We start from the raw sequence: 27,908 nt of genomic DNA on the forward strand, positions 1-27,908 counted from the left end.
GTGCTTTTCTAAATGGTGAAATTGAGGAGGAAGTTTGTGTTAAGCAACCTCCCGGATTTGTCAATCCTAAGAAACCTAATCATGTTTACACAACTTCACAAAGCTCTTTATGGTCTTAAACAAGCTCCTAGAGCATGGTATAAATGCTTGACCAAGTTCCTTATTGAAAAAGGCTTTGAAATTGGAAAAATATATTCTACTCTTTTTACTAAAAGGGTTAATGGAGAACTATTTGTATGCCAAATTTATGTCGATGATATTATATTTGGATCAACTAACCCTCATTTTAGTGAAAAGTTTGGAAAGCTAATGTAGGAGAAGTTTGAGATGTCGATGATGAGTGAACTCAAATTCTTTATCGGTTTGCAAATCAAGCAAACTAAGGAAGGCACCTTTGTATCTCAAACGAATTACACCAAGGACTTATTCAAGAAGTCCAATATGTAAGAATGCAAAGGTACGACTACACCCATGCCTACTAGTGGACATCTTGATTTAACCAAAGATGGTGAACCGGTTGATCAAAAGGTTTATCGCTCTATGATTGGTTCAATGGTATATCTATGTGCTTCACGTCCAGATATTATGCTAAGTATGTGCATGTGTGCACGTTATCAAGCCGCTCCTAAAGAATGTCATCTTAAGGCCATGAAAAGGATAGTGAGATACTTAATCCATACACCAAATTTTGGCATTTGGTATCCAAAGAGGGCTTCCTTTGATCTTGTTGGCTACTCCGATTCGGACTATGCCGGTGACAAGGTTGATAGAAAGTCCACTTTGGGTACTTGTCAATTTCTTGGTAGATCTATTGTATCTTGGTCCTCCAAGAAACAAAACTCGATATCCTTATCCACCGCCAAAGCGGAATACATTGCCGCTGGATCATGTTGTGCTCAATTACTTTGGATGACCCAAACTCTTAAAGATTATGGAATATATGTGAAACATGTTCCATTGCTATGCGACAATGAAAGTGCTATTAAAATTTCTCACAATCCCGTGCAACATTCTCGAACTAAGCATATTGAAGTTCGTCATCATTTCATTCGAGATCATGTTGCCAAAGGGGACATTAATCTTAAGCATGTTCGCACCGATAATAAATTGGCGGATATATTTACCAAACCACTTGATGAGAAAGTGTTTTGCAGGTTAAGAGGTGAATTGAACATCATTGATGCTTCAAACTTGGAGTAGGAACTCCATTTAATACATGCAAGGCATGAGCCTATGACTAATCCTTGATATTTCTCTTATGTTGACTATCTTATGTCTTGGATATATTTGCACCTTGCATGCTATCTAACCCATGTAGGTACTTGGATGAATCGAAATCTATGAGATTTCAACTCACTCACATCTTGAGCAATTTCTATATCACCAAGTCGCTACACAATGGTGGATGAAGACAAGGAAGCACGCAACCATTCAAACATATCCTTTGACAAATTCTATCATGATTGTCATTTTGGATACACAAGTGCTCTTCCTTGCAAAAACTAACCCATGTAGGTAGATGAACTCAAACTTCAAGTGATGCTCCCAACTCTTGATGAGCTACATCAACCTTGAGCAACCCACACAAGTTCAAATACATGATCATGATCAACACCACCACCCAAGGTATGTTATTCCATCTTAGAGAAGCTTTACTCCAAGTCATGGGATAAAGCAACTCAACAAGATGTGAATACATCAAGATGCTTTAACGAAAAATGGTAACCCCATTTTGAGGTTAAACGATGAGTATGACCAAAGATCAAGTAATCTCACTTGACTCCTAAGTCAATATACTCTAACATAGGTGACTTTCTCACCGCCCAATTCTAGATGAAGTTCTCTTGTGTTCTTTTCTGAGCTCTTGCATTTGTCTCATGCATATTTGTTTTCCTCTTCAAAAAAACTTCATCTAGATTCTTTTTAGTTTCTTCTCTTTTATTTTCCGTTCTGCATTTTTTGCATTAAATTCCTTGCAAATCCTTGTAAGATCTTACTTGTCTAGTGAGCTGAGGTGACAAATGTTTTCTCTGCGATGAACTCGGTCACACCGGGCTGTTTACTTCGGTCCAACCGAACCCTTTCGGTGCCACCGAAGCACCAAACTCGGTGCTACCGATTTCACTGCAGGAAAAACATCTTGCCACTTATTTCTGAATTCTTTTTGATCCAGCTTCACTCAATGAATCTTGTCCTCGACCAGCATCCTACTCAAATTCCTGCTTTGTTCTGTGACTCAAGGACCAAACCCATCATGACAAAAAATCCAGAAGAACCCTTCTTGGAAATTGATGTCAAGGGGGGAGAGAGATCATCATATCTATAGGGGAGAGAATACTCTAGGGAAGAAAGAGACCCCAGATGCTTGGTGTTCAAGAGGAGAGAAGTCACATGTCTTCAAGGGGGGAAAGACGTGTTAATATTTTCTCGATTGTATTAGCTCTGTTTATTTCCTTTGAGCTCTGTTTTTGCTCTGATTTTCTGTTCCCTATCTTCTCCCAATATCCCATGTTTGATTCAGGGGAGCAAGACATCTAAGTGAAAGAAATCCTTGAATTTACCCATGTTAGATTCAGGGGGAGCAAGACATCTAAGGGAAAGAAATCCTTGAATTTATTGCATATCTTTACCTTTGGGGACATGTCGTTATCCAATGTGGTACTTAGTACTCACTCTACATGTCATCCCAGTCTTGATACTCTTGTGGTCTCTCTTGTTTGCTCTGGCCAGTAGGTGTATCTGTGTTATCTAACCTTGTTTACGCAGGTTCATCTCATCCTAAGCCAACTCAAGACCACAAGGTAATGAGAATGACTCATGAGCATGAAGGTACATCTCTCATACTTTCATCATTTGCTCTGATGCATATAACCAAGATACATATAACACATTGCTTACTCTGTCATGTTTATGCATTCACATGCTCCTATATTCCATATTCACATGATTGCATACATGTAGGAGGAGCCTATGCAAGTTACATGTCTTTCCAGAGCTTTACTTTCTACTCTTAATATCTTGATCTAAAGCGTTGATGTATGTTGTCATAAATTACCAAAAAGGGGGAGATTGAAAGCACAAGTGCTCCCTAGGTGGTTTTGGTAATTAATGTCAACATATCTCTTGTTGGACTAACATTTTTATCTAGTATGTTTCAGATAAGTTCAACAGTGAAGTGGCATGGACTAGAGGATGTGAAACCACTTCAAGATGCTAAGGACAAAGGATTGGCTCAAGCTCAAAGCTCAAGACTCTACATTTTCTATTTTAGTGATCCAAGATAACATTGAGTCTATAGGAAAAGCCAATACTATCAAGGAGGGATGAGGTGTTGCTTAATGAGGTTCTTGCTCAAAATGCTTATTGATATGCTCCAAAACCCTCAACTACTTTCTCACATCCACATATGACCTAAACCAAAAGTCAAACTCGGCCCCGCCGATTCTTCCTATCCGGTGCCACCGAGTTTCAAATGTCATAGCCACTGCCACAAACCCTAGGCAAATCGGTCTCACTGATAGGGATCTCGATCTCACCGAGATGGGATTGCAAACTCTCTATTGCCTATTGCAATACTTTCGATCTCATCGAAACTTGCGATCGGTCCCACCGAGATTGCAATGTAAACTCTCTGTTTCCTTTTTGTAACATTTCGATCTCACCGAAATGAGCGATCGGTCCCACCGAGTTTACCTAACCAACTCTCTGGTTAGCTTATTACCAAAATCGGTCTCACCGAGTTTGTGTAATCAGTCTCACCGAGATTACATTATGCCCTAACCCTAATCATATCGGTCCTACCAAGTTGCATGTCGGTCCCACCGAAAACCCTAACGGTCACTAGCTTTGCTAAATCGGTCCGACCGAGTTTAACCATTCGGTCCCACCGAGTTTGGGAAGTTATGTGTAATAGTTAGATTTTGTGTGGAGGCTATAAATACCCCTCCACCACCTCTTCATTCGTGGAGAGTGCCATCAGAACAAACCTACACTTCCAACTTACTTTTTCTGAGAGAGAACTACCTACCCTTGTGTTGAGGCCAAGATATTCCATTCTTACCATATGAATCTTGATCTCTAGCCTTCCCCAAGTTGCTTTCCACTCAAATCTTCTTTCCACCAAATCCAAATCCTGTGAGAGAGAGTTGAGTGTTGGGGAGACTATCATTTGAAGCACAAGAGCAAGGAGTTCATCATCAACACACCATTTGTTACTTCTTGGAGAGTGATGTCTCCTAGATTGGCTAGGTGTCACTTGGGAGCCTCCGACAAGATTGTGGAGTTGAACCAAGGAGTTTGTAAGGGCAAGGAGATCGCCTACTTCGTGAAGATCTACAGCTAGTGAGGCAAGTCCTTCGTGGGCGACGGCCATGGTGGGATAGACAAGGTTGCTTCTTCGTGGACCCTTCGTGGGTGGAGCCCTCCGTGGACTCGCGCAACTGTTACCCTTCATGGGTTGAAGTCTCCATCAACGTGGATGTACGATAGCACCACCTATCGGAACCACGACAAAAACATATGTGTCTCCAATTGCGTTTGAATCCTCCAAACCCTTCCCTTTACATTCTTGCAAGTTGCATGCTTTACTTTCCGCTGCTCATATACTCTTTGCATGCTTGCTTGATATGTATTGTGTTTGTTAAACTTGTACCAAAAATCCACTTCAACCTAAAGATTTTAAAAACTGCAACTTTTGGTACTTAGTGTCTAATCACCCCCCCCCCCTCTAGACACCTCTTCTCGGTCCTTTCACCTGTCAACAGGCTATTGCAGGCTTCCGTTAGTCCGCTCTTGGCAGACTGAAACCTTTCAATCACCATGCCCATAAGAACACGGTGCTCATCCACAATGGAAGCGCTGCGAGGCGCTTCTAGCTGATTATCTGGTGCCCCTGGTTGGACAGGGGTCACCGGTGGAATAGGCATACCCCCTTCGTTCGAAGGAGGTCGCGTGCCAGATCCCGGAGCCGTATCGGTCTCCGGAATATAGTCCGGTTGAGGGCCGAACTGAGTACGGCCCTCCTCCCTAGTCTCCAGGGGGACTGGTTCCCCCTGGTGTTCGGCGGCGGGGGCTTCGCCTTCGGGCACCCCATGAGCCTCTCCCTGGCCTAGGAAGGTCTGTTGCGAGAGAACCTCGTCGTGTCCTTTGGCCTTGGGAGAATAAGCGGTCGGCGGTGTCTCGCTGGCCATCTCCTTTGAGTCCAATGAACCTCTTGATGAGGATCGCTGGGAGCTGTCGTTGGCCGGACTGCAATGGCATAATTAACCATGTCAATACATTTAAGTGGAGATGCTGGACATATGGGTATACGAGAGTCATAGCACTTACGATGCAGCTTGAGGCTTGGTGCGGGGGTGCCACTCCGGACTGTTGTCGACGTCCCACGCGGATTTGTCCGTGAAGGAGCCCTTCCCCTTCTTGGACGTCCCCGCCTCCAGGTTCGTGGAGGACGCCCTCTTCTTCTTTCCCTCATCAGGGGGAGGGTTGTTCTCCTCATCATCATCATCATCATCATCATCATCCTCGGCGGCGGAGGAGCGGGTCTTGTCTTCGGATGTCGCGTCCGAAGCACTCCTGCGACGGGGGCCACTCCGGACCCCCTTGGCCTTCCCCTTGGCCTTCTCCGACGGTGCTGTATAGGGCGCCGGCACCAGCATCTTTGCTAAACGCGAAATGACTGGTTCTTCAGGTAGCGGAGCCGGACACTGGATCCGCTTCACCCTCTTCATCCATTCCTGAAGAAGTAATGACAGCAAAAGTTCAGATATCCTCCTTGAAACAAACAAGTATAGGACACGTTAAAAACTTACCTCGCTGGCGGGGTGGTTAATATCATGCCCACGGTCCGAATCCGTGGCTGGCGGTATCTCGTTTCCCTTGAAGAGAAACTTCCAGGCATCTTTGTGAGTGGTCTCAAAGAGCCTCTTCAGGGTATGGTGCTTCTTCGGATTGAACTTCCATAGCGGGAGGCTTCGGCTTTGGCACGGGAGAATCCGGTGAACTAGCATCACCTGGATTATATCGACAAGTTTGACATCCTTGTCCACCATGCTTTGAATGCGCGTCTGCAGCGCTATCAGCTCGTCTAGCGAACACCAGTTCAGGCTCTTCTCGACTCAGGAGGTGAGCCGCATTGGAGCACCGGGGTTGAATTCGGTAGCTGCGGCCCAGTTGGTGCTGCGGGGTTCTGTAATATAGAACCATTGTTTCTGCCATTCCTTGACAGTCTCCACAAAAGTGCCTTTCGGTCAGGAGACATTGGACAGCTTACTCACCATGGTTCCTCTGCACTCCGCTTGTTGGCCATCTACCACATTCGGCTTCATGTTGAAGACCTTGAGCCACAACCCAAAGTGGGGCTGGATGCGGAGGAAGGCCTCACACACGACGATGAACGCCGAGATGTTGAGGAAGGAGTTTGGGGACAGATCATGGAAGTCTATCCCGTAATAGTATATCAGCCCGCGGATGAAAGGGTGGACTGGAAACCCTAGCCCACGGAAGAAATGGGGGATGAATACCACCCTCTCATTGGGCTTCGGCGTGGGGGCGATTTGCCCCTGGGCCGAAAGACGGTGGGCGATTTCCTTCGCCAGGTACCTGGCCGCCCGAAGCTCAGTAATGTCCTTCTCCCGGACGGAGGAGACCATCCACTTGCCTTGACCTCCGGATCCGGACATGGTTGAGTGTTAGCTTGAGTGGGTAGAAGATGAGAACTTGGGCGCTGGAGCTCAAGATTGGAAGGGCAAGGAGAAGGCGTGGGAGAAGAAGGGGGAATCCTTATCCCCTTATAAAGGCAGTGTATATTGAACGCCTCCTCACTCGCCTCAAAACTCGCCTATTCCCAAGGGCTGTGTAAACGACATGGTTGGGTTACCCATACCCGTATTGATGAGAATCCCGCAATAAGGGGACACGATCTCTGCTTCGATAAGACATGCCAATGGCGACCGCGTCTCGAAACATGGAGCGGCAGACGGAAAACGGTTCGAAATTTTGACCGAACAGACGTGATGTCATGTTACGAAAAGTTGCCAGCGGATTGGATTCGTGGAATATTATATTCTCCCTACGGTTGTGTGTGGTGTGTGTGTTACAGGTCCGGACACGTCGGTACGTCCGAAGACTATTTTGGAGTTCGGAAGGAGGAACCCGCCTTGTAATGCCAAAGACAGATCTACGCGCCGGATACATTGTCATTGAAGTCGGGTTCAGGGGCTACTGAGGGAGTCCTGGACTAAGGGGTCCTCGGGTGTCCGGCCTGTTAGCCATGGGCCGGACTGATGGGCTGTAAAGATACGAAGACCGAAGACTGCACCTGTGTCCGGATGGGACTCTCCTTGGCATGGAAGGCAAGCTTGGCGACCAAATATGTAGATTCCTTTTTTTGTAACCGACCTTGTGTAACCCTAGATCCTCCCGGTGTCTATATAAACTGGAGGACTTAGTCCGAAGGGAGATAGACTCATTACCATAGTCATATAGGCTAGACTTCTAGGGTTTAGCCATTACGATCTCATGGTAGATCAACTCTTGTAATACTCATATTCATCAAGATCAATCAAGCAGGAAGTAGGGTATTACCTCCATAGAGAGGGCCCGAACCTGGGTAAACATCGTGTCCCCTGACTCCTGTTACCATCGACCTTAGACGCACAGTTCGGGACCCCCTACCCGAGATCCGCCGGTTTTGACACCGACAGCCTCCACATGTACATTACTGCTCAAGTTGTTTTTATCATATGCAGGTTTCTGGAGTTGTGTTATGGATTCATATGGCGAAGTTTCAAAAAGTTATGCTTTGTGCATGATGGCTCCCTTGTTTCTATGTTCATTTGTTTCAAATATTATGGTTGTGTTGCCTTTAGCATTTTTGATTTGTTACTTACTTTGATACATATTTTTCTACTGACAATATGCATTTCATTGGAGTTTGATGATTATTTGTGACATCTAAACTCTCCATTTTTTGTTACTATTCATATGATATTTGTATGTCTAAAATTTGTGTTACTACTTAATGAATCTGCATATATGTGTGCAGACTTGAGTAGGGTCCGAGATGAAAAAAAATCCAAAGATGACGCATGACTTGAGTATTTTTCACTTCAATTATTAATCTTTTGCAGGATTGTTAGTTACTTCAATTTGACTAGACAGCTTGAATGATGGTATCTTGTGTATAATATGGATTTGCTAATAACTATTTTATCCTTATAAAATGCATCTGATATTAATTTTCGTCATTGTTATGTATTCCCTCTGGCCCATAATATAAGAGCGTTTTTTACACTGGGACTGAGGGAGTACCATATATGATCTTTGTGGCATATATTACCATTGTTTCACTCTATACAAGCAAAGGGAAGGTAATCAATTTGAATATAAGCGCTGGAAACATAACATGTTTGCTCCTGTTGATGGGAGAACTATTGACATGACATTATCTTGCAGAAAATAATTATCATGGAACTTCTTGTTCACTGATTTCTCTGATGGAGTAGAGACATGATATGCCGAATTTCAAAAGACAATATTGTATTTCAAAATGCATGATTACATACCTCCTACATCCTTTGCACGGATTTTATTTTTCTTAGTTTTTATTTGCTTCTGTTCTTAGGTTCTTAAAACCGTAATGCAGGTATTGAGTTTTCATGTGCATGAATTGAGGATGTTTCTTACTCTGTTCGTAAACTACCTTGATCGTACAATGATCAAAGAGTACAAAGACTTCTACGTGGCCAGCTGGACCTCAAACCCACTGCCATTCCTTCTCTTATTTTAAAATAAAAACAACGTAGATGCATGCACAGGCTCCACCAGAGGTGCGGCGTGCCTCCGCTCATACGCCTACCAGTTGCAGGTAACAATGACTAAGAAAATGGCTTAAGATTAACCTAATCCAAGATTTGGAAAAGCATCGCCTTGTTCCAATCAGGACATCACAATGACCAGTTCCAAACCACTTCACATCTTGAGAGTCCATTTTTAAGACCAACCAAAAAAACGTGGCCATAGAACATCAGAACCTTAATACAAGACTTATCAGTCAGAAATATTTTAAATAAGTTCCACAACCGTTGAGTTGAATTGTTCTACTAGTACCACACAAAATTGGCCACATGATGAATTATTTGGCCCCCTGCAGAAAGGTCAATTGGTGCTCCGAATTTTTTTTGTGAATACAAAAAACTTAACTAGTACATAATCACCGAACCTATCCACAACAGAAAACCATGACCATCGCCAGCTTGTCTTAAAGTAAAGTACACCCAAGGATGTCCAGAAACCAACCATGTAGAACATCGCCGAACAACCAAACAGTATGATATAACCAACTTTATCATCTTCTTCTACATTTTCTTCGAGCTCAGGAATCGACGGTGTCACGGAGCAACTCTTTTTCAATGGTGGGCCACAGAGATATGGATTACCTTCGTAGCTGCTCTGATCAAATGTGAGAAACTGCCCCCTTGTTCCCGGTGTAGGACCGGACAGGTTGTTGTATGCCACTGAGAACACCGCAAGGGACTGTAATGCTACTAGCTCTGAAGGTATTTGGCCTGCCAAGTTGTTGTGTGAGAGATCCAAGCTCTCCAAATCACTTAAATTAGATAAGGACTGTGGTATTGATCCATCAAACTTGTTTTCCGAGAAATTCAATGCCCTTAACCACTTCATGCCACCTATACTTTCATGAATGGATCCTTTCAACTGGTTCGAAGAGAAATCTAGTCCAGTCATGTAGTTCAGTATGTTTCCCCTGTAATTGTCCTGCCTGCCCTTGGTCATGAATTCCTCTTGATCTGGCAGCCCAATAACATTGAATAAAACAGGAAAAGTTCCAAAACCAGGTTGGAAATCAAATAAACTGTCATCGGATCCCATAATGTTCATGCATAAAGGTAACTGCCCCGATAGTCTATTATGAGACAAATCTAGTAGACGCAGATACTTCAAACTGCATATATCATTTGGAACTGTCCCTTCAAACATATTGCCTTTTAATAGCAGTACTTTTAGCTTTGGAAAGGACTTCCCTATCAGCTTTGGAAGGACACCACTGAATTGATTTTCTTGGAGATCCATTGTATAGATATTATTTCCCTACAATGGAATAGGAAAGGTTCCATTTAATCGGTTTCTACTCATATGAAGGTAGCGTAGATCCGGTAAGCAATGCACTGGACCAGAAAGGTTATTTTTCGACACATCAAGAAACACAAGCTTTCACAGGCCGCATACTTCCGACGGAATCGATCCAGCCAATGAGTTCCCTCTTAAATTCAAAATGGCAAGTTCTGAGAGTGCGGATATGCAAGTAGGGAGCAGGCCGGTCAACTTGTTATTGCTAGCATCAAATGTCATAAGTATCAGACTGTCACATAACTTCTCAGGAATTTTCCCGGCGATTTCATTATCGCTGAGCAATAGATGTTTAACGGCAGGTAATAGTATGTTTGGAGAGAACGACCCACAGAAATGGTTTCCAGACAATTTTAGACCAATGATGTTTAACATATTTCCAACAAAAGCAGCCGCAATGTCATCTAAGAAATTGTTGTATGACAATTCTAAATACTGTAGACTATTCATATAGCTAAAGGAAGAAGGAAAGTTGCCCTTATAAGAATTCCCTGATAAGGATATGTAACTCAGATTTGGTAATGTGGTGTTAATGTCAACAGGTAATATGCTTAGCCTGTTAGAAGATGCATCCAACCATTGCAAACCGGTGTGTACTTTGGACGGAAGAAGAGGACCTGCAAAGGAGTTACTACCCAGAACTAAGTGTGATAGGTTGACATTATTTTCTATCAACCATGAAGGGAAGTTACCACTTAGGTTGTTGTTAGACATATCGACGAACTCTAGTTTATGTTGATGCAACAAAAAACTTGGTATGATGCCTGAATTGCCATTAAGGTTGCAATTTCGCAGCACTAGAACCTGAATCTGAGCTGGCAAATTTGTTGCTGGATTCTCAGTTTGCACATGAAAGTTGTTACCGCTGCTTGCAAGTTCCAGTTTAGTCAATTGTCTATGATTTTGTAAGGAACTCAGCGACAGAACTCCTTCAAGAGAGTTATTTACGAGTGAAAGCTTCTCCAACGATGTGAGTTTTGCAAAGATAAGAGAGGGGAACTTTACTATTAATCTATTATTTTCCGACAGACCGAGAATTCTGAGAGAAGTCAGATTTTGCATGCATGATGGAATCTCTCCAAATAAAAGATTGTCACTGAGATATAACACTTGAAGATCTCTCATGTTGCAGATATCTGTAACGAAAACACTTAGTGATTATTCTTTAATGCACCATGTCACCATCCTGGTATTGTAGTTGTACACATACGATGCATCATCTACTTGTTGATATTTTTTCCGAAAAGATTTACCTGTAGGTATGGTGCCTTTGATATCATTATTGCCTATGTCAAGAGTATCCACCTTCATTATGCTCAGTTCTGTACAATAAACAGCATGGTAAACCATGAGAAATGATTTGGAAGATGTGACTGGCACAAACAGATCACTACGAAAAAGTTTAAATACTACATCTACATGCATCATTCTGATGCAGAGGCCGGGGGTGATCCTCCTTTTCTAAAAAACCGAAAAAGTTTAAATACTCCTCGGGATAAGAGAATTGAAAGCTCACTCTATATTGTCATATTGGAGCTGAAGTCATTCCCGTTGAGGAATAGGGACCGTAGTGATGAAATTGCAACCAAGGATGGGACGTCACTCTCCATTAATTTGCCATTATATGATAAATCAAGAACTTTTAGTCTGTGTAATTTTGACCATACTTCAAAGCCTGCAGAAATAAATAAACAAACAGCCTATGAGGAAAAAGGAACATTTGCTGGAGAACAGCATAATTGGTTTGAAAACCGCGCTCAATGAATCTAGAGAGTCTGGACGAATTACCTGCACCGGGTGTGCATCCTTGTATCTTGAGGCCGCTCAGGGACAGATCCTGCAGCTCTTGCAAGGGGAGGAACATGGTGGTGTTGAGTAGGCCTGTGCTGGAGGCAATACCGTGCAGCATGCTCAGGTCGAGGCCCGTGACACGAGCTGTCCGGGAGCTGCAGCTCACCCCCTCCCACCGGCAGCAATCTGTGGCGGTGCTATTCCAGTCCAGCGACGAGTTGTAGTTGAACTGGCCGCGGATGTCCAGAAGCGTCGCCCTCTCGTCGTCCCTGCGCCCCTCGCACCCGCCGCCGCTGGATAGCACCGCCAAGCATAGTAGCAGGGCCATCGCCGGCGGCATGGTGCAGGGGCGCGGCATGGCCCTTGCTCCCGCACACGCTCGTGCTAACTGGCCAGGTCAAAGCTCGGAGAGTACTGACTGAGCCAAGTGCTACACATATATATAATAAGCTCGAGCAGTCTTTCTTAGGCAGAAGAATTTCGAGTGAAGTGCATCCTAAGTCCTCGAACTATTTTAAAGGTGTCATGTAGGTCCTTAAACTATGAAAAGTGTCATCTACGTCCTTTAAAATTCTTGAAGTGTAATAAGTGGGTACATATGTGACACCTCCGAAATAGTTCAAGGACCTACATGACACATTTGAAATAGTTTGAGGACCAGGATGACACTTATATTGCACTTTGAGAACCTGGATAATGATTTTCATAGTTTGAGGACCTACGTGACGCCTTTAAAATAGTTCGAGGACCTATGATGCACTTCACTCAAGAATTTCATGAGCCCTGGTCGTGCAGGCCAACTGCGGCGTGTGACTGACTCGGGATTCAAAAGTCGGTAGGTGGAGAAACTTGACTGCGGTCGGATACCCTGGCCTGACCACCATAGACGCAGTCAGTCAGTCAGAGGTGGGGGGCGTGACACTCCCGGGCCCCCTCCCCTCTGGCCGGCCCTCTGGACGAAGCTTCCTCACACAACAAGCTTTATTCGGTACAGACTAGTATACTTTTAATAATATGAACATGTAACTTGTCAAATGCCACTTCTGCAGCAGGTGCTCAGATAGTCAGATGAACTGAAATGAAGTCATTTCGAAGTGTCCAGTAATCCACAGCCTAACATTCTCAAACAGTCCAACAATAAATTCCTAATTCCTCACTCTGACTCAACAATAAGTAGATTCAGAGACCAAGTCATGCGAGGTCGACTCAAATCGATCAAGTGCGCTGAAGAAGAAAACCCACTCAAACGAATCAGACAAACAGTACATGGTTACATGAGCAGGGTACTGCACAGCAGACAGGTGACCAGCTGAACCAGGAGAAAGAGTGATTTGTTGATTTTGGTTGCTCCTTCTAAATATATATATATATAAGGATCTACTAGAAGAACAAGACAACTCCAAGTGACTAATCCAATAGAGATAGGGTTCACTACCATGAAAAGAAGAGATCGGCCGAGTACAAGAAGACCTGAAGTGCTGGATTGTCGTGTGCCACTGTAATCTGTAAATGTTGTTGCCACAGCAGATTGTGTGACAGAAAAGTACATAGGGAGTAGAAAACAGCAGAAGTAGGTGTCATGTGCCTTGGGATTGGACTGGTGTTCATTTCAGCACATAATGTGACATTACAAACAAATTCCAGGAAGTACAAGGGTTCCGATTACAACATTACGATATTACAATGGTTCAAATGAAGCTATTACATACTACTGTGCTGCAAGTAGTTTTGTCGGTCTTCCCACATTTGATTGGCGATTCCCTGCCGAAAACTAAACATGTTTGCAAGTCCATTTGCTTGGCCACTTGTCGTTGGAGCATGGTTAATATTGGCAACACATTCAGCCTCGGGTATGATAAATTCATCTATCCCATCATTTATAACCCAGTTGTGAACAGTGCAACAAGCTATAACAACGTCTACTTGAGTAGGATAGGAGAAAAATGGCTTGGCCTCATCAAGGATTTTGAATCTCCCCTTGAGTGACCCAAATGCACGCTTTACGGTCGTACGAGGAGAAAAATGTCTATGGTTAAACAATTCCTTCTCATCTTGAACAAGATTGTCCCCCCACTCATTTAAATGGGATCTCACACCACGAAAAGGAGGCAAGAACCCTGGTTTGGCTTCATGTCCAGCACCAACTAGATAGAATTTTCCTAACATATGAGCAACAAGCGGATTACTTTGCTGTACATAAATAGTGGCATTGACAAATGTAGCTACATCAAGTTACCTTGTGGGACACGTAGACTATTTTCACGTTTCAAAGCATCACGTAAAACTTGAGCATCATGTGCTGACCCCTCCCAACCAGCCAACACAAATGTGAACCGAAGATCAAAATCAACAGCCGCCATCACATTTTGAGTGGCATGGGTCTTTCTACCATGACAGCGAGGCTCCATGTCTTCTGTAACAGAGGCTCGTACATGTGTGCCATCAATAACTCCAACACAATCCTATTTCATGAAAATTAAAATATCAGGACCTAACCAGATTCATGCGTAGAAAATGAGGAGGATGTACCTGTCACCAAACCTCATACCTTAAAGTATGGATCCCATTGGTGATTCCCTTCTATTTTGGTTGGGGTCGCCGATGAGGGCTCTCTAATAAGGTCGTGCCGTAGCTCTCCAATGGCATGGATGACTTTTTTGAAATAACGACTAACAACTTCACCGGTTATACGAAAATTGTCCCCAGCTGGCGCATCCCTAACGTTGTGTCCAACAGTGTGCAAGAACGTGCCAACTTGCTGCTCAACAGACATATGAATCGTGTCTTGAAGCAACCTGCGGTCCCTTAAAAGTTGACAAAACCGGAAGAAAGGTCCTCTCCCAAGCCTAAGCATGTTCAAACAAGTTGCATCATCCTTCCATATTTTGTCCTCAAAATACTGTCTTCTCACCCTATCTGTCTCATCCATGAGTCCATAGCTTATGCATTCAGTCCTACTTTTCCTTTTCCCAGACCGGACAACCAAGGCCGACATGACGAGAAGCGTATATGACACAGCTGCACAAATTAACTTCTTTTACTTCTTGCCCATCTACAATGTAGAATTGAAACAGAAGAAAAAAAAATTGCTTTAGGATGACATACACAAAACTGAACTATATTCTTCTCTGAACTTCGGCTAACTGAACATACATACAGAAGCACACACACAACAATCACCAGTAAATCCTCTAAACAGATCGAGCAGCTAGGGTTCATACCAGAGGGGGAAATCGCCGAAAGGGGAGCTGCTGTCCGCCCTGGTCGTCGCCTTGCCGTCGGTGCCCTGGTTACCTCCTTCGCGCTGCAGAGGGAGAAAAATCGGAGCAAGAGGAAAGGAATCAGTTCAGAGAGACATCCGGTGAGAGAGAGAACGTATCAGAGAGGAACCGGAGCTACATCCAGCCGCTCGCTATCCACCGCCACCTTTTACGGGTACAAGCATGAGAATATTTTACAAATTGTACAACCCATGCGGCATTGACAATGTTTAACCAAGTGACTAGCCCAAGATAGAACAGAAAAAATTACTCCTACCTATTTCTTAGTCAGAGTCGGATCACACTAGAGGAGAGCATGGACCAAACCAAACACATCGATCTCAAACGGAGTCTAAGGTCAATGCCTTGTTGGGGTCGGTGTGGGCGACCGAGAAAACTAGCCGCCGCCAATCGTCTCCCCCTCTACCACCTGCAGGGTGTGGCGCTTGCATCAACGGGGAGGTCCTAATCCGGGGATGGCCTGTTATGGAGGTGCTGGAGAGTTGTTGTGGGACGGCGAAGGAGATGTGTGCTCGAGTGACGGCCTCTGTAAGGCGGTGCTTGACGATGGCGTTGTGAAGCTGGTGGACGGAGCGATCCAGCGCACCAACTTTAACGGTCGTCCAGCTGGTCTAGATCACTCGAGAAGAGGGTGTCGATGCATGGTTACAAACTGCGGTGAGCTCGACATCAGACTCATATTCAGTCATACAATGACATGGATGATTTGTTTCAGGTTTTCCTTAGGTAGTCTTTGTGTTTGGTCTGGGGCGACGAGGCAATGGCATTGCCATAGTGTCGGAATAATGTTCACCCCACTCTATCCCTGTCCGTTCATGTGCTTGTGTTGGCGGTGTACGTATGGAGTCTTGTCTCCAACTGGTCTTCCGGGGTTCGGTTGGTTTTGGTTTCCGATGGATTCGTCTGGATTTGGGCAACTTTCATGGATTTTGAAACTTCTAAAAACCCTTGTCGGTGTTTTTTTAACAGATCAGCGATTTACTTCGCAGATCATTGCCGCCGGCATCTCCTGTGTTCTACATCGACGATTTAACAATCGCTGCTTCTACAAGCTAACTAGCAAGAGAAATAGCTATGCTTGTGCCGACTAGTAGGAGCGAGTGTAAAATTACAACTTCAAAAGGAGTGGGGCGTTTTGGAGCTCAGCCTCCATGGAGCCCGAATTTTCGAAAAAAAACAAATTCAAACTTTTCAGTTTCAAAAAATTCTGATTTTTTACAAGTATACAAGGATGTGTGTATAATGTCGGGATGAACATCTTGAAATACGTTCTGTACGAAAAGAACAAAATCATGGACTTTGGGGGTGAATAGTATCATATGTTGAAAAGCCATGGATTTTTTTTTGCACAACCCTCATTTCAACATATTCGTCTTGAAAATTCACACACATGTGCACTATGCCTCCAGGTATATCTGTATTTTTGCAGAATTTTTTGAAATGTAAAAATATGAATTTTGATTAATTTTGGATTTTTCAGAAACCAACCTCCATGGAGCTTGGCCTCCAAAAGCAATTTTCGCTTCAAAAAGCATTATATTCTTGAGAGAAGCCCAGTTTGCAATCTTGAACTTTTTAGTTTGTCAAGAACCAACCATCAACTTTAAAACCGGCTAAAAATCAACCCCCAAACTTTGAAAACCATTCAACCATCCCCTTCCATGACTCTGGTTCTGACCTGTTGACCATACAATCAGCTATCTCAATTAGCCTAGTTAGGTGAAAAAGGTCATCTTTTTTCCCATATTGGTGAACAAATCGACCGCTCCTCTTCCTCCTCTATGGCGACAAAAAAGAGCATGTGAAGATGAGAGAAGCCCGTATTGCAACCTTGAATTGTCACCAAAGTATAAAAAGCAACCCTGAACTTCAAAATTGCCTACTTTACAATCTAGAACTCTGGAAATCAAACAACCATCAACCCTCCTCCCCTCAAACTAGTTTTCTGGGCTGTTTTGACATGTTGGCCATCCAGTCACCTATCCTAGTCAGCTGTCACGTCAACCCTTCTTTTTGTCAAAAAATTGACCCAAAAAATGAAATGCACAAGAAAAGTTGATTTTTTTTCTGAAAACTGAATAGTACTATGCTGATCATACTCGGAAAGTTTCAATCTTATTGACCTAACGGATTAAAAATTAAAAGGAAAAAACATAATTTGGACAAATTTTGGTCAAAATGTAGCAAAAAATGAAAGTGCCCGGAAAACTGTGAAACAATTCTCAAAAAATGAACAATATTATGCTAATAATTGTGGGAAAGTTTCAATCATTTTTGCAAAATAGATTAAACAATACAAGGAAAATACTCCCTCCGATCCATATTACTTGTCGCTCAAACGGATGTATGTAGACGTATTTCAGTGCTAGATACACCCATTTGAGCGACAAGTAATATGGAATGGAGGGAGTACATATTTAGGACAAAATTTAACCCAAAAATGAAGTGCCCAGAAAATTTGAATTTTTTAGAAAAAAATTAATGCTACCATGCGGATCGTTTTGGGTAAGTTTCATTCATTTTTTTTGAACACAGTAAAATTTACAAGGAGAGTACATCCGGACAAATTTTTGTCAAAATTTGACCAAAAAATGGAGTGTCCAGATTTTTTAAAGATAATTCTCACAAGTGAGCAAGACTATGCTGATAATTCTAGGAAGATCCAAACATTGTTGCCAAATAGGTTACAAAATACAAGGGAAATACATATTTAGGACAAATTTTAGTCCAAATTCGACCGAAAAATGATAGTGCCCAGATTTTCATTTATTTTGAAAATAAACACTAGTATGCAGATCATTCTTGGAAAGTTTCAATATCTTTTACCAAACAGATTAAAAATTACAAGGTTTAGATATCTAGGTGCATGGCGGCTGAGTTGGCTGCTGACTAGGTGGTCAACAATTGAAAACCGATCAAAACAACCCAGAAAACTTATTTGAAGAGAGGAGGGTTGATAGTTGTCCGGTTTTCAGAGGAGGGTTGATAGTTGTTCGGTTTTCAAAGTTTGGGATTGTAAAGTAGATGGTTTTGAAGTTTAGCGTTGTTTCTTAGACTTTGTGACAATTCAAATTGAAATATGCACTTTTCTTTGGGGAGATCACCTTCATCTTCACGGAGTCGGCCGTCCCTCGAGCTTACTGAGGAAGCTCATGCCGGATCGACAACCGGCAACTACCATCCTCGGTATGTCTAGCATGAGAAAGTGCCGTGTCGAACACGGTACTCCCTCCGATCCAAATTAATTGGCATAGCTTTAATACAACTTTGTAGTGACTTTTGGATCATGATTTAACAGTAACAAAAATATATAGAGGATGTCTTATCTGGAGATAGTAATAATTCATAAAAATATGTAGTAAAGCCATCCACTCTAGGGAAACTTCTCTGCTCCTCGTCCACAAAAATCATGTGACATGACTAGAACATGGTTGACGCCACACCGTTTCAAGATCACGCGACCGGACCAGGCTCAACTTTGCACACAACAATCTTTTGGTAACTGCAGCAATCACCACAAACACGTTTTGTCAATCCCTGTATCCAGCCTAAAATTTCCATGGGTGTGCATATGTGCAACCAACCAACCAAGCAATTTACATGAACCAAGAAATGGCCGTAACCTAACTCCTACAGACTTTTACAACTCCCGGGAAAAAAGCCTCTCATCAGTTCCCAAGCGCCAGCAAATAAAACCTAACGCCTGGCACCGATCTTGGCAGCTATCTCATCCCTGGCTATGCGTATCAAAAACACGAGGGCAAGGGATATGGACACGATCAGCATGAAGAACACGCTGTTCCATCCTCTTGTCGAGATGTACCCCGTCAGCAAGGGCCCCAATGCTGCACCAACAGAACCGGTGCCGTCGATTATCGCAGAGACAGTGGCTAGTGCACGTGAATTCCCCTTGATCGCGTCCTGGGTGCCGAGATCAGTTGCGACGGCCGTGGTGATGAGGGAGTATGGGCCGTTCACGAAGTAGCCGGAGAGGAACATGAGGCCGATGTTGTGACGCATGGATATGCTTCCGAATGTCCGGTAAAGGATAAGAGCGGGGATCGAGAGGAGAAGGAACAGAGCTGATGTTATAGCTCTGGCACCTATTGCGTCTGAGAGGAAGCCAGCTGAAATCCCTCCCAACACTCCTCCGATGTCGAATACAATGGACAGAATTCCTGAAGCCTTGTGTGACAAGAACTGGCCTGCTACAGCTGCAACATCGTGACATGTAACATAAGTCAGCAATGATACATTGGAGAAGTTCTTCACTGAAAAGCAATGCTTGCAGCAAAGTAGCAATAAGCTCCCAATGGCACTTATCACTTCTAATTTTCTCCTTACCATTAGTACTACGCAAGCAAAATGAAGGAATTGTGGGTAGTTTACACAATATTATAAGCAGATAAATAAAGACACCCCGGGGTGTCAACTGTTATCATATCTAGGAAGATAAATGATGCATGGAGAGCAGATGTTGATAGCATTCATTTCACTCAACAAAAAGAGGTTTTCAGTTCAATATGCAACATTTTAACCTCTTACAATGAACTGCTCAACAAACTAACACTGCTAAATAGCTACTTGTATATAGGCAGAAATGCTGAAAATAATACCAAAAATAAATTCAAAGAAGATCCCTAAGAATCGCTAGACATCAATTAGCCCCATCACATTACATTGTACTCCCTCGATTCACAAATATAAGATGTTCCAACTTTTTTCTAGTCGGATGTATATAGACACGTTTTAGTGTGTTTGTTCACTCATTTCAGTCCGCATGTAGTCCATATTGAAATATCAAAAACATCTTAGATTTATGAACGGAGGGAGTATAAAACAAAAGTTCTTTGTAGAACTTAAATTTCTGATTGCGCATGGAACTGAAGATTATGTTGTCCAATAAGCGACAAGCTAGCCGCGACATTAAAGTGAAACTACTGCTATATCAAGTTGCTAAGGTAGGATGAATGGTCTAACAGTTCAGAGCAATTCAAACCAATCCCGGCCCGTTTCTTCTTCTCTTTTACCCAAATTCACCAGATGTCCAGTGCAGATAAGGTGATATTTCGCTACTGTTACCGCAGGATAAACTAACTGAATATAAGAAGCACATACCATTGTTCCTGATGTAGAATGGCAACCAGTAGAGGAAGGTATAAGCAACAAGCTTGGAGAAGAAGAGGCAGAATGCATATTCCGCGACACCAGGCAATCTCCATGCCTCCAAGAACCCGATGGCCGTAGGTAATTGGGACCTCATTTCCATTTCCAATTCCAATTCATCATCATCATGCACTTCAGCCTCTTTCTTGTCCTCTACAAGAAGCTCCACCTCCTCCCCACCATCCCCATTCATCTCAACCTCCATCATTGAATCCAGGTCCAAGCCAGCATCGCTCGGGTGAGCGACCAAGAACACCAGCACCAGGACCCCGAGCGCGGCGATGACGAACGCGGGGACCAAGAAGGACCACCCCCAGCCGAACTCGAGCACGGCGGCGGCGAGGACGGAGCCGGCGATGTTGCCGACGGAGGTGTGCGAGTTCCACACCCCCATGATGGTCCCGCGGCGGGAGGCGTGGCCGAACCAGTTGCCCACGACGGCGACGACGCAGGGCCACCCGGCGGACTGGACCACGCCGCTGGCGACCTGCGCGGCGAGGAAGAAGGGGAGGCCGTGGACGCCCAGGAAGTAGGCCGCGCCGAGCGCCGCCGACGCGGCCCCCGAGGCGAGCATGGCGGCGCCGAGGAGGAGGCGGAGATCGGCGCGGTCGGCCAGGTGGCCCGCGGCGAACATGGCGGCGGCGTAGGCGGCGAGGAAGGCGACGTCGAGCTCGCCCAGGCGGTGGGTCCCCTCGGGCCCGGTGAAGGGCGCCCAGTCGGCCGAGAGGACCGCCTTGACGATGCTGGGCGGCTTGCGGGAGGCGTGGAACGCCGCGTAGGCCGCGAAGGTGAGCGCCAGCACCGCGTACTGGCGCCGCCGGACGGCCCGCGCGTTGCCGCCGACAGTGGGGGTATGGCCTCCGTGAGGGGGCGCGGGGGAGGCTGGCGCTGCCGCGGGTTCCATTGAGGAGGAGGAGGAGGCGGCGGCGGGGGCTAGGGAGGAGCGGAGGGGTCTGTGGTCATCGGAGGCGGCGGGGTGGGATCTGGCAGGCGAAGGGAAGAAGAAAGAGGACTGGGAGGAGAAGTACGAACGAGGGAATTGACTTTTCCTTTTTCTTGTTCGCTAAATTAAGGTAATGTTATCTGCCGAACATCAGCTGGGAGGGGATGACAAGCGAACACTTTTTCCTAGTAGTTTTAGTTGGTTTGCGAAATCTTAAACGAAAAATGTCTTTTTTCTGAAGAAACTGTCATGTTGTCATGAAGTTGTCAACCCCTCACAACTAAAACTGCCAGTGAAATCGTTCAAAATGCCACCCCCTCCCAGCGAACGTTCGCCAGCTAAGAGGGTCCTAGATTAAAAAGGCAAAGGAGAATATTTTCTCGTGGTCACTTTATCTTCAGTAATATAAAAGAACCTTTTGTAGGCAAAACAAAATGTAGTGTGTTCAAGGTGTGATTTATGTTGTTGATTTTGGCCTCTAACAACTGCATTCTGATTAAAATGAGCCTTTTGTAGGTCAAGTGATAATTTATACCAAGTAGGCAGAAGACAAAGATCATTAGTGTAAGCTAAGTAAGTAAGGGCAAACATGTCACTTCTTGAAGGGCAACTTCATTTTATACAACCACCGTTATATTACTCATCAAACTTGAATACTTTGATTCATGCAGTTCAGCTTCTCCTCAAATAAAAAAACAAGTAAATAGAGGATTCCATTGCCTTGCCTAAAATACAGTGTACGCGTGACTTCTCTGAAGCAGAAAGGACTCAGGATGAAGTCACAACTCACAAGTCAGGAATGAGCATCAAGAACAAGAGCTCAACATGCCTCACACTCATTTCCATTGTAATTCTCACCTAAGACATACTATATGTGTGACTGTAACTAAAGAGATCACGTTGTTTTTGCACTAGTTTCGCTTTCGGATTTCAGCAATCCAAGGCCAGCATACACACGCTTGGAGTCAGGGCCCTGAATAAACTCGTATGAGCCACTTATCCAAGCTTGGCTGGTGATCGAGCGAACAAAATCAGCTTGACAAGTATCAGATTGTACAAGGTCACTCGGCTGCGTAAGATTCCCAGTTGGGTATGCTGGCCGTTGCTTCATTAACCATTTTCACAAGTGTCACCTGTGGAAAACACAAAATCCACTATACGCGTTAACAAATATTCCAAGAACATAGGATAAAGGCATAGTAAAAAGGGGACTTGTGGTAAGTGTGAATCATCGTCTGTTATGTAATGTGTACTGAGTACTGAGAAAGATAACAAAACTCTTCATAAAAGACTAGATAACCAAAACAGTGCGGGTTCGTTACATTATAAAAAAGTACAAACAACAACAATAACAACAACAACAACAACAAAGCCTTTAGTCCCAAACAAGTTGGGGTAGGCTAGAGGTGAAACCCATAAGATCTCGCAACCAACTCATGGCTCTGGCACATGGATAGCAAGCTTCCACGCACCCCTGTCCATAGCTAGCTCTTTGGTGATACTCCAATCCTTCAGGTCTCTCTTAACGGACTCCTCCCACGTCAAATTCGGTCTACCCCGCCCTCTCTTGACATTCTCCGCACGCTTTAGCCGTTCACTATGCACCGGAGCTTCTGGAGGCCTGCGCTGAATATGCCCAAACCATCTCAGACGATGTTGGACAAGCTTCTCTTCAATTGGTGCTACCCCAACTCTATCTCGTATATCATCATTCCGGACTCGATCCTTCCTCGTGTGGCCACACATCCATCTCAACATACGCATCTCCGCCACACCTAACTGTTGAATATGTCGCTTTTTAGTCGGCCAACACTCAGCGCCATACAACATTGTGGGTCGAACCGCCGTCCTGTAGAACTTGCTTTTTAGCTTTTGTGGCACTCTCTTGTCACAGAGAATGCCAGAAGCTTGGCGCCACTTCATCCATCCGGCTTTGATTCGATGGTTCACATCTTCATCAATACCCCCATCCTCCTGCAGCATTGACCCCAAATACCGAAAGGTGTCCTTCTGAGGTACCACCTGGCCATCAAGGCTAACCTCCTCCTCACACCTAGTAGTACTGAAACCGCACATCATGTACTCGGTTTTAGTTCTACTAAGCCTAAACCCTTTCGATTCCAAGGTTTGTCTCCATAACTCTAACTTCCTATTTACCCCCGTCCGACTATCATCAACTAGCACCACATCATCCGCAAAGAGCATACACCATGGGATATCTCCTTGTATATCCCTTGTGACCTCATCCATCACCAATGCAAAAAGATAAGGGCTCAAAGCTGACCCCTGATGCAGTCCTATCTTAATCGGAGAGTCATCAGTGTCGACATCACTTGTTCGAACACTTGTCACAACATTATCGTACATGTCCTTGATGAGGGTAATGTACTTTGCTGGGACTTTGTGTTTCTCCAAGGCCCACCACATGACATTCCGCGGTATCTTATCATAGGCCTTCTCCAAGTCAATGAACACCATATGCAAGTCCTTCTTTTGCTCCCTATATCTCTCCATAAGTTGTCGTACCAAGAAAATGGCTTCCATGGTCGACCTCCCAGGCATGAAACCAAACTGATTTTTGGTCACGCTTGTCATTCTTCTTAAGCGGTGCTCAATGACTCTCTCCCATAGCTTCATTGTATGGCTCATCAGCTTAATTCCACGGTAATTAGTACAACTCTGAACATCCCCTTGTTCTTGAAGATTGGTACTAATATACTCCGTCTCCATTCTTCTGGCATCTAGAATAATGGCCACTAGAATGACAAAAGTAAAGGTCCTTGAATAGAAAACTAATATTACAAGCTGTAGGCAGGGCTGGACCATACCACACTTTGAGGTACACCATTCGGAGGTAATGGCAAATTTCTACGAGGAGGTTTATTCTCGTAGGATCTTTTGTCAAACCTCCACTCTCCAATTTTGCCATAAGTTAATTTGCCCTAGTTAGAAGAAGAACATGGTTAAAGAATGAACTTGTAAGATGAATCCTGAAATTTTGCATCAAGAGAGAAGTATATACCTTCATATCATAATCACACCCATAAGTATAATGTATAATAAATGAATCACCAATTTCAAGGTCCCATGGTGGCTAAAACAACAGAATGGAATTATCAGCTCAGAGCAAAATTGCACAATTCCCCAAAATACATGGGTCACATGCTCGTAAACCAAACAGTCACATACTAAACCTGAATCATGAAATCCTTGTGTAAGATGTTCCCCACTCCATAGAGAGCAGATGATACAGCATACGCGTACCTGTTTTCCAGAATAACAGCATAGAAACATCAGTATACAGAATAGGTAGATATGCTGCACGCCTGATTGAAAGCTTGAACGTATTAACGAAATTAGATAATGAATTAATGATTGGTAGGCCTTTACATTTCAAGAACCCAGCCAAAAGCTTTATCTGCTTCAGGATCTTTCTTCATTGCTAACGAAATGTTCATCCATGTCGGTGCGATCCTAGAAAGAGATTCCTAGCAAATTAGGGAGAATATAATTGATTAATTACTTCAGTATGAGTAGATGCTCTGAATATATTCCACTGCAACAAAAATACTTTTCAATGATGACAGGAGAATTTCCTATGGGGTCAATGTTAGTGATCGGCCCTTCCTTTTCGGGGAAGAATTTACGCAGCACTTTTCCATATTTTTTGGGCTCGATATAGAAGAAAGGGAAAGCTGCTGCCCGGCCATCTCTTGATAAGTTTGGGATTGGTTTGACAATAAGATGATCTGGCTCTGCCATCAAGATATATCTACAGCACATATGGAAATCAACTAAGATATTGATTCTGAAGGTTGATGTATGCTTCTTATATGAGTTTTCTATAAACTTACTCTTCCGGAATGTCTGCCTTCTGGAGCCATTGAACAAACGCCCAGGGCCTATTAAGAACAATGTATCCCTGAGATTTGGATGAACTCTGTTAGGAGAAAATTCTAACAAGCAGCATTCTGGGAACAATTTGCTGCAGAAAAAAAAACATTCTCAATGATATAATGCATGGTTTTGGTACTAAGGCTCGGTGAAAAACTTTGTGAGATCTTGACTTGCTCGTCCATCAGTATGCCAGTCATGTTGCTACACCAAAACTGAACAATGATAGGAGTAGATTATATCCAAACAGTGACAGTTCCACTTTACCAGAAGGCTCTGTCATCATGAGAGACATACTGAGTACCAACTAAAGGTTTATTAGCAGCTGGCATCCTAAATCGATGGTTCCTGCTCTGAACGCCACATGATGAAAAGTGGGTAGCAGCAGGGTCCAATCCCTGTTTACCCATCCTAGCTGCCAGACAGTCTTTTGCCATCAACTTGGCCCTGACCATTTTCTCAGATCCACATGCACTTGATCCCCACATGCTTGTACACAAGGTAAGGCAGGGCAGCTGTTGTTTTGTCCAGAAGTTCAACGCTCATGTGTCAGTGGAATTATAATCTACTATGCCCTGACCTTTCCAGTGCGGCAGAAGTGGAGGTTTGGGACATCAAATTTGTTATAGTGGTGCTGTGTTAGTGCCATGAAACTCAAACTGAGCATGAAACTGAAGAACACGAACCAATGTCTAGACAGTTTCAGGAACTTCTTTGCTGATCTTCCTACCAACCGATTCACGTGATCCGCACGAACGACCCGCATTTCTCCACAACTCTACCCAACCAGCAACAGGGTAAAAATAAAATTGCCGTTTCACCTAACCGAGCAACTGTGCGCGGGGTGTTACTGTTACCTGATCCGCCCCGTCGGGGAGCGGGTCGGCGACGAAGGTGGGGATCTCGTGGACGAATTCGTCGGGCTTCCCGGAGTGCAGGATCCTGGTGAAGCCGCCCATGTCGGCGCTGCCCGGCCGCCGCCGCGCCTCCTTGAACCAGTGGTACATGACGCGGCACTGCCACGTGTTGTACACGGACCCCGACGCGGTCACCGCGGTGTGGAACAGCCTCCGCCCGCCGTCGCTGCTGGCGCCACCGGAGGCGAGGCGGCGGGATGACGAGGCGGTGGTGGCGGCGGGGAAGGAGGCGGTGGGGAGGGGCAGGAGGGAGCGGGAGGAGAGGACCGCGTTGTAGGTGAGGAAGGCCGCGGAGACGGCGATGAGCACGAGCCGCAGCGCGCCGCGGCCGCACGGCGCGGCCATGGCGAGGCTCCCGGCGGAGGTTGGGAGCTGGGACTGACTCTAGTGCGCGTGCGCGGCGTGGACAGTGCTGCCCCGAAAGGCCAAAACTCAACGGCAACGCTACGCCAAGCAAACTTCCATCAAACGTCCACCTGATCCGTTTAGGATACACAAGAAAATCTATATCTATATCTATCTACTATACCTATCCGGCGGAGGACGTACTGAAGTTGAGAGAGGCCAGGTTCTTGACCGGCGAAATCTCGCATAGGCTGCCTGCTCAAGGGCAGGTCATTCCCACTCCCAAGCCCGATGAGAGTCTGGTGTTCATGTCTCACTTCCTTCGGGGGCTAGGCTTTCCGACGGATCCCTTCGTGAGGGGCTCATGTATTATTATGGGCTGAAATTTCACGACTTAGCCCCGGAGTCCATCCTCCATATTTTCTCATTCATCGTCGTGTGTGAAGCCTTCCTCCGTATCACTCCTCACTTCGGACTATGGCTCAAGACCTTCAAAGTAGAGCCGAAGATGATCGAGGGACGACATGCGGAGTGCGGAGGTGCTTTTATAAGCAAGAATGCTGGTACTCCATGGCCCGAGGGCTCTTTTCAAGAGGAGTCCGGCTTATGGCAGTGAGAGTGGTTTTATATTACCGCTCCCAGGGCCCCTAAGTGGGTGGCGCCACCTGCCTTTTGCTCGGGTCCCCCGCCACGACTGGCGTCATCGGTCAATACGGGGCTGGACTAGGGGCCGGCAAAGGACGTGCCCCTGTTGCAAGGCCACATCCGAGATCTCCTAGAAAGAGACATCAGTCTGGTCATGGTGACGCAGGTTATGTTAATTCGCCGAGTTCTGCCCTGCAAACGTCGCCCCCTCCTCCTGTGGGAGTTCAACCCGGAGGGACCACGAGTTCTCCAACATTTTCTTGGCATGACGCCCGTGGAGATGTACAAATTGTTCTTCGAACCACAAGTAGTGTGTCTGGATTCTATGGAGGACACATGTCTGAGCTGCAATCGTCTGGATACTCAAGTAAATAGCCTCGTGCCCGGACTCGCTATCCGTATATTTATCATAAAATTGCCCCTAAAAAAGTTGTCCTTTAAACAGGAGTGGATAGCGAAAGCAAAGCTAATCAGGTGTCCGGCCCCCCTCCCCGAGACCACGCCGGGTCCCGTGCTAGTCAGGATGTTGGAGGTTGTGCCTTCAAAGGGAAGCGAGGGAGGGGACAAGGGAGCTACAGCCTCCTCAAAGGAGGTTGTCCGGAAGGGAGGAATCGAAAATTCCTCTCCTCGGGGGAAGAAGAGGACCGCCTCTGAAGACCCGGAGACCATGGCCTTAAAGCGGGGGAAGCAATCTTCGCCAGAGGGTCCTGTTCTGGGGGATACTTCGGCCGAATTATGCCCTCAAGGGGATCGGCCCTCCACCGAGCCGTAAGTAGA

At 45.0% G+C, this 27,908-nt stretch overlaps 2 protein-coding genes and 1 pseudogene across 3 annotated transcripts; all 3 read right to left on the reverse strand.

Annotated features, from left to right (window-relative positions):
* Nucleotides 1–9,085: 9,085 nt before the first annotated feature.
* Nucleotides 9,086–12,327, reverse strand: LOC123154827 (receptor-like protein 15; annotated as a pseudogene).
* A 6,371-nt stretch (nucleotides 12,328–18,698) lies between these two features.
* LOC123147537 (putative glycerol-3-phosphate transporter 5) lies at nucleotides 18,699–21,421 on the reverse strand. The gene is made up of 2 exons (XM_044566807.1): nucleotides 20,340–21,421; nucleotides 18,699–19,435 (listed from the first exon to the last, which is right to left on the reverse strand). The coding sequence occupies exons 1-2, from the start codon at nucleotides 21,289–21,291 to the stop codon at nucleotides 18,918–18,920; spliced, it is 1,470 nt and encodes a 489-aa protein (XP_044422742.1). The 5' UTR covers nucleotides 21,292–21,421; the 3' UTR covers nucleotides 18,699–18,917.
* Nucleotides 21,422–22,018: 597 nt separating this feature from the next.
* On the reverse strand, nucleotides 22,019–26,632 carry LOC123147538 (hydroxyproline O-arabinosyltransferase 1). 2 transcript variants are annotated; one of them, XM_044566809.1, is made up of 9 exons: nucleotides 26,082–26,632; nucleotides 25,185–25,252; nucleotides 24,902–25,102; nucleotides 24,721–24,804; nucleotides 24,525–24,594; nucleotides 24,353–24,424; nucleotides 24,159–24,272; nucleotides 22,370–22,463; nucleotides 22,019–22,339 (listed from the first exon to the last, which is right to left on the reverse strand). In XM_044566809.1, the coding sequence occupies exons 1-8, from the start codon at nucleotides 26,484–26,486 to the stop codon at nucleotides 22,392–22,394; spliced, it is 1,086 nt and encodes a 361-aa protein (XP_044422744.1). In that variant the 5' UTR covers nucleotides 26,487–26,632; the 3' UTR covers nucleotides 22,019–22,339; nucleotides 22,370–22,391. The 2 variants fall into 2 exon arrangements, with proteins under 2 accessions (XP_044422744.1, XP_044422743.1); XM_044566808.1 differs by having other exon boundaries at nucleotides 22,019–22,463; nucleotides 26,082–26,631.
* Between the last annotated feature and the right edge of the window lie 1,276 nt (nucleotides 26,633–27,908).

The sequence above is a fragment of the Triticum aestivum genome, chromosome 7A, assembly GCF_018294505.1.
Source record: "Triticum aestivum cultivar Chinese Spring chromosome 7A, IWGSC CS RefSeq v2.1, whole genome shotgun sequence".
In the NCBI taxonomy this organism is placed as follows: domain Eukaryota; kingdom Viridiplantae; phylum Streptophyta; class Magnoliopsida; order Poales; family Poaceae; genus Triticum; species Triticum aestivum.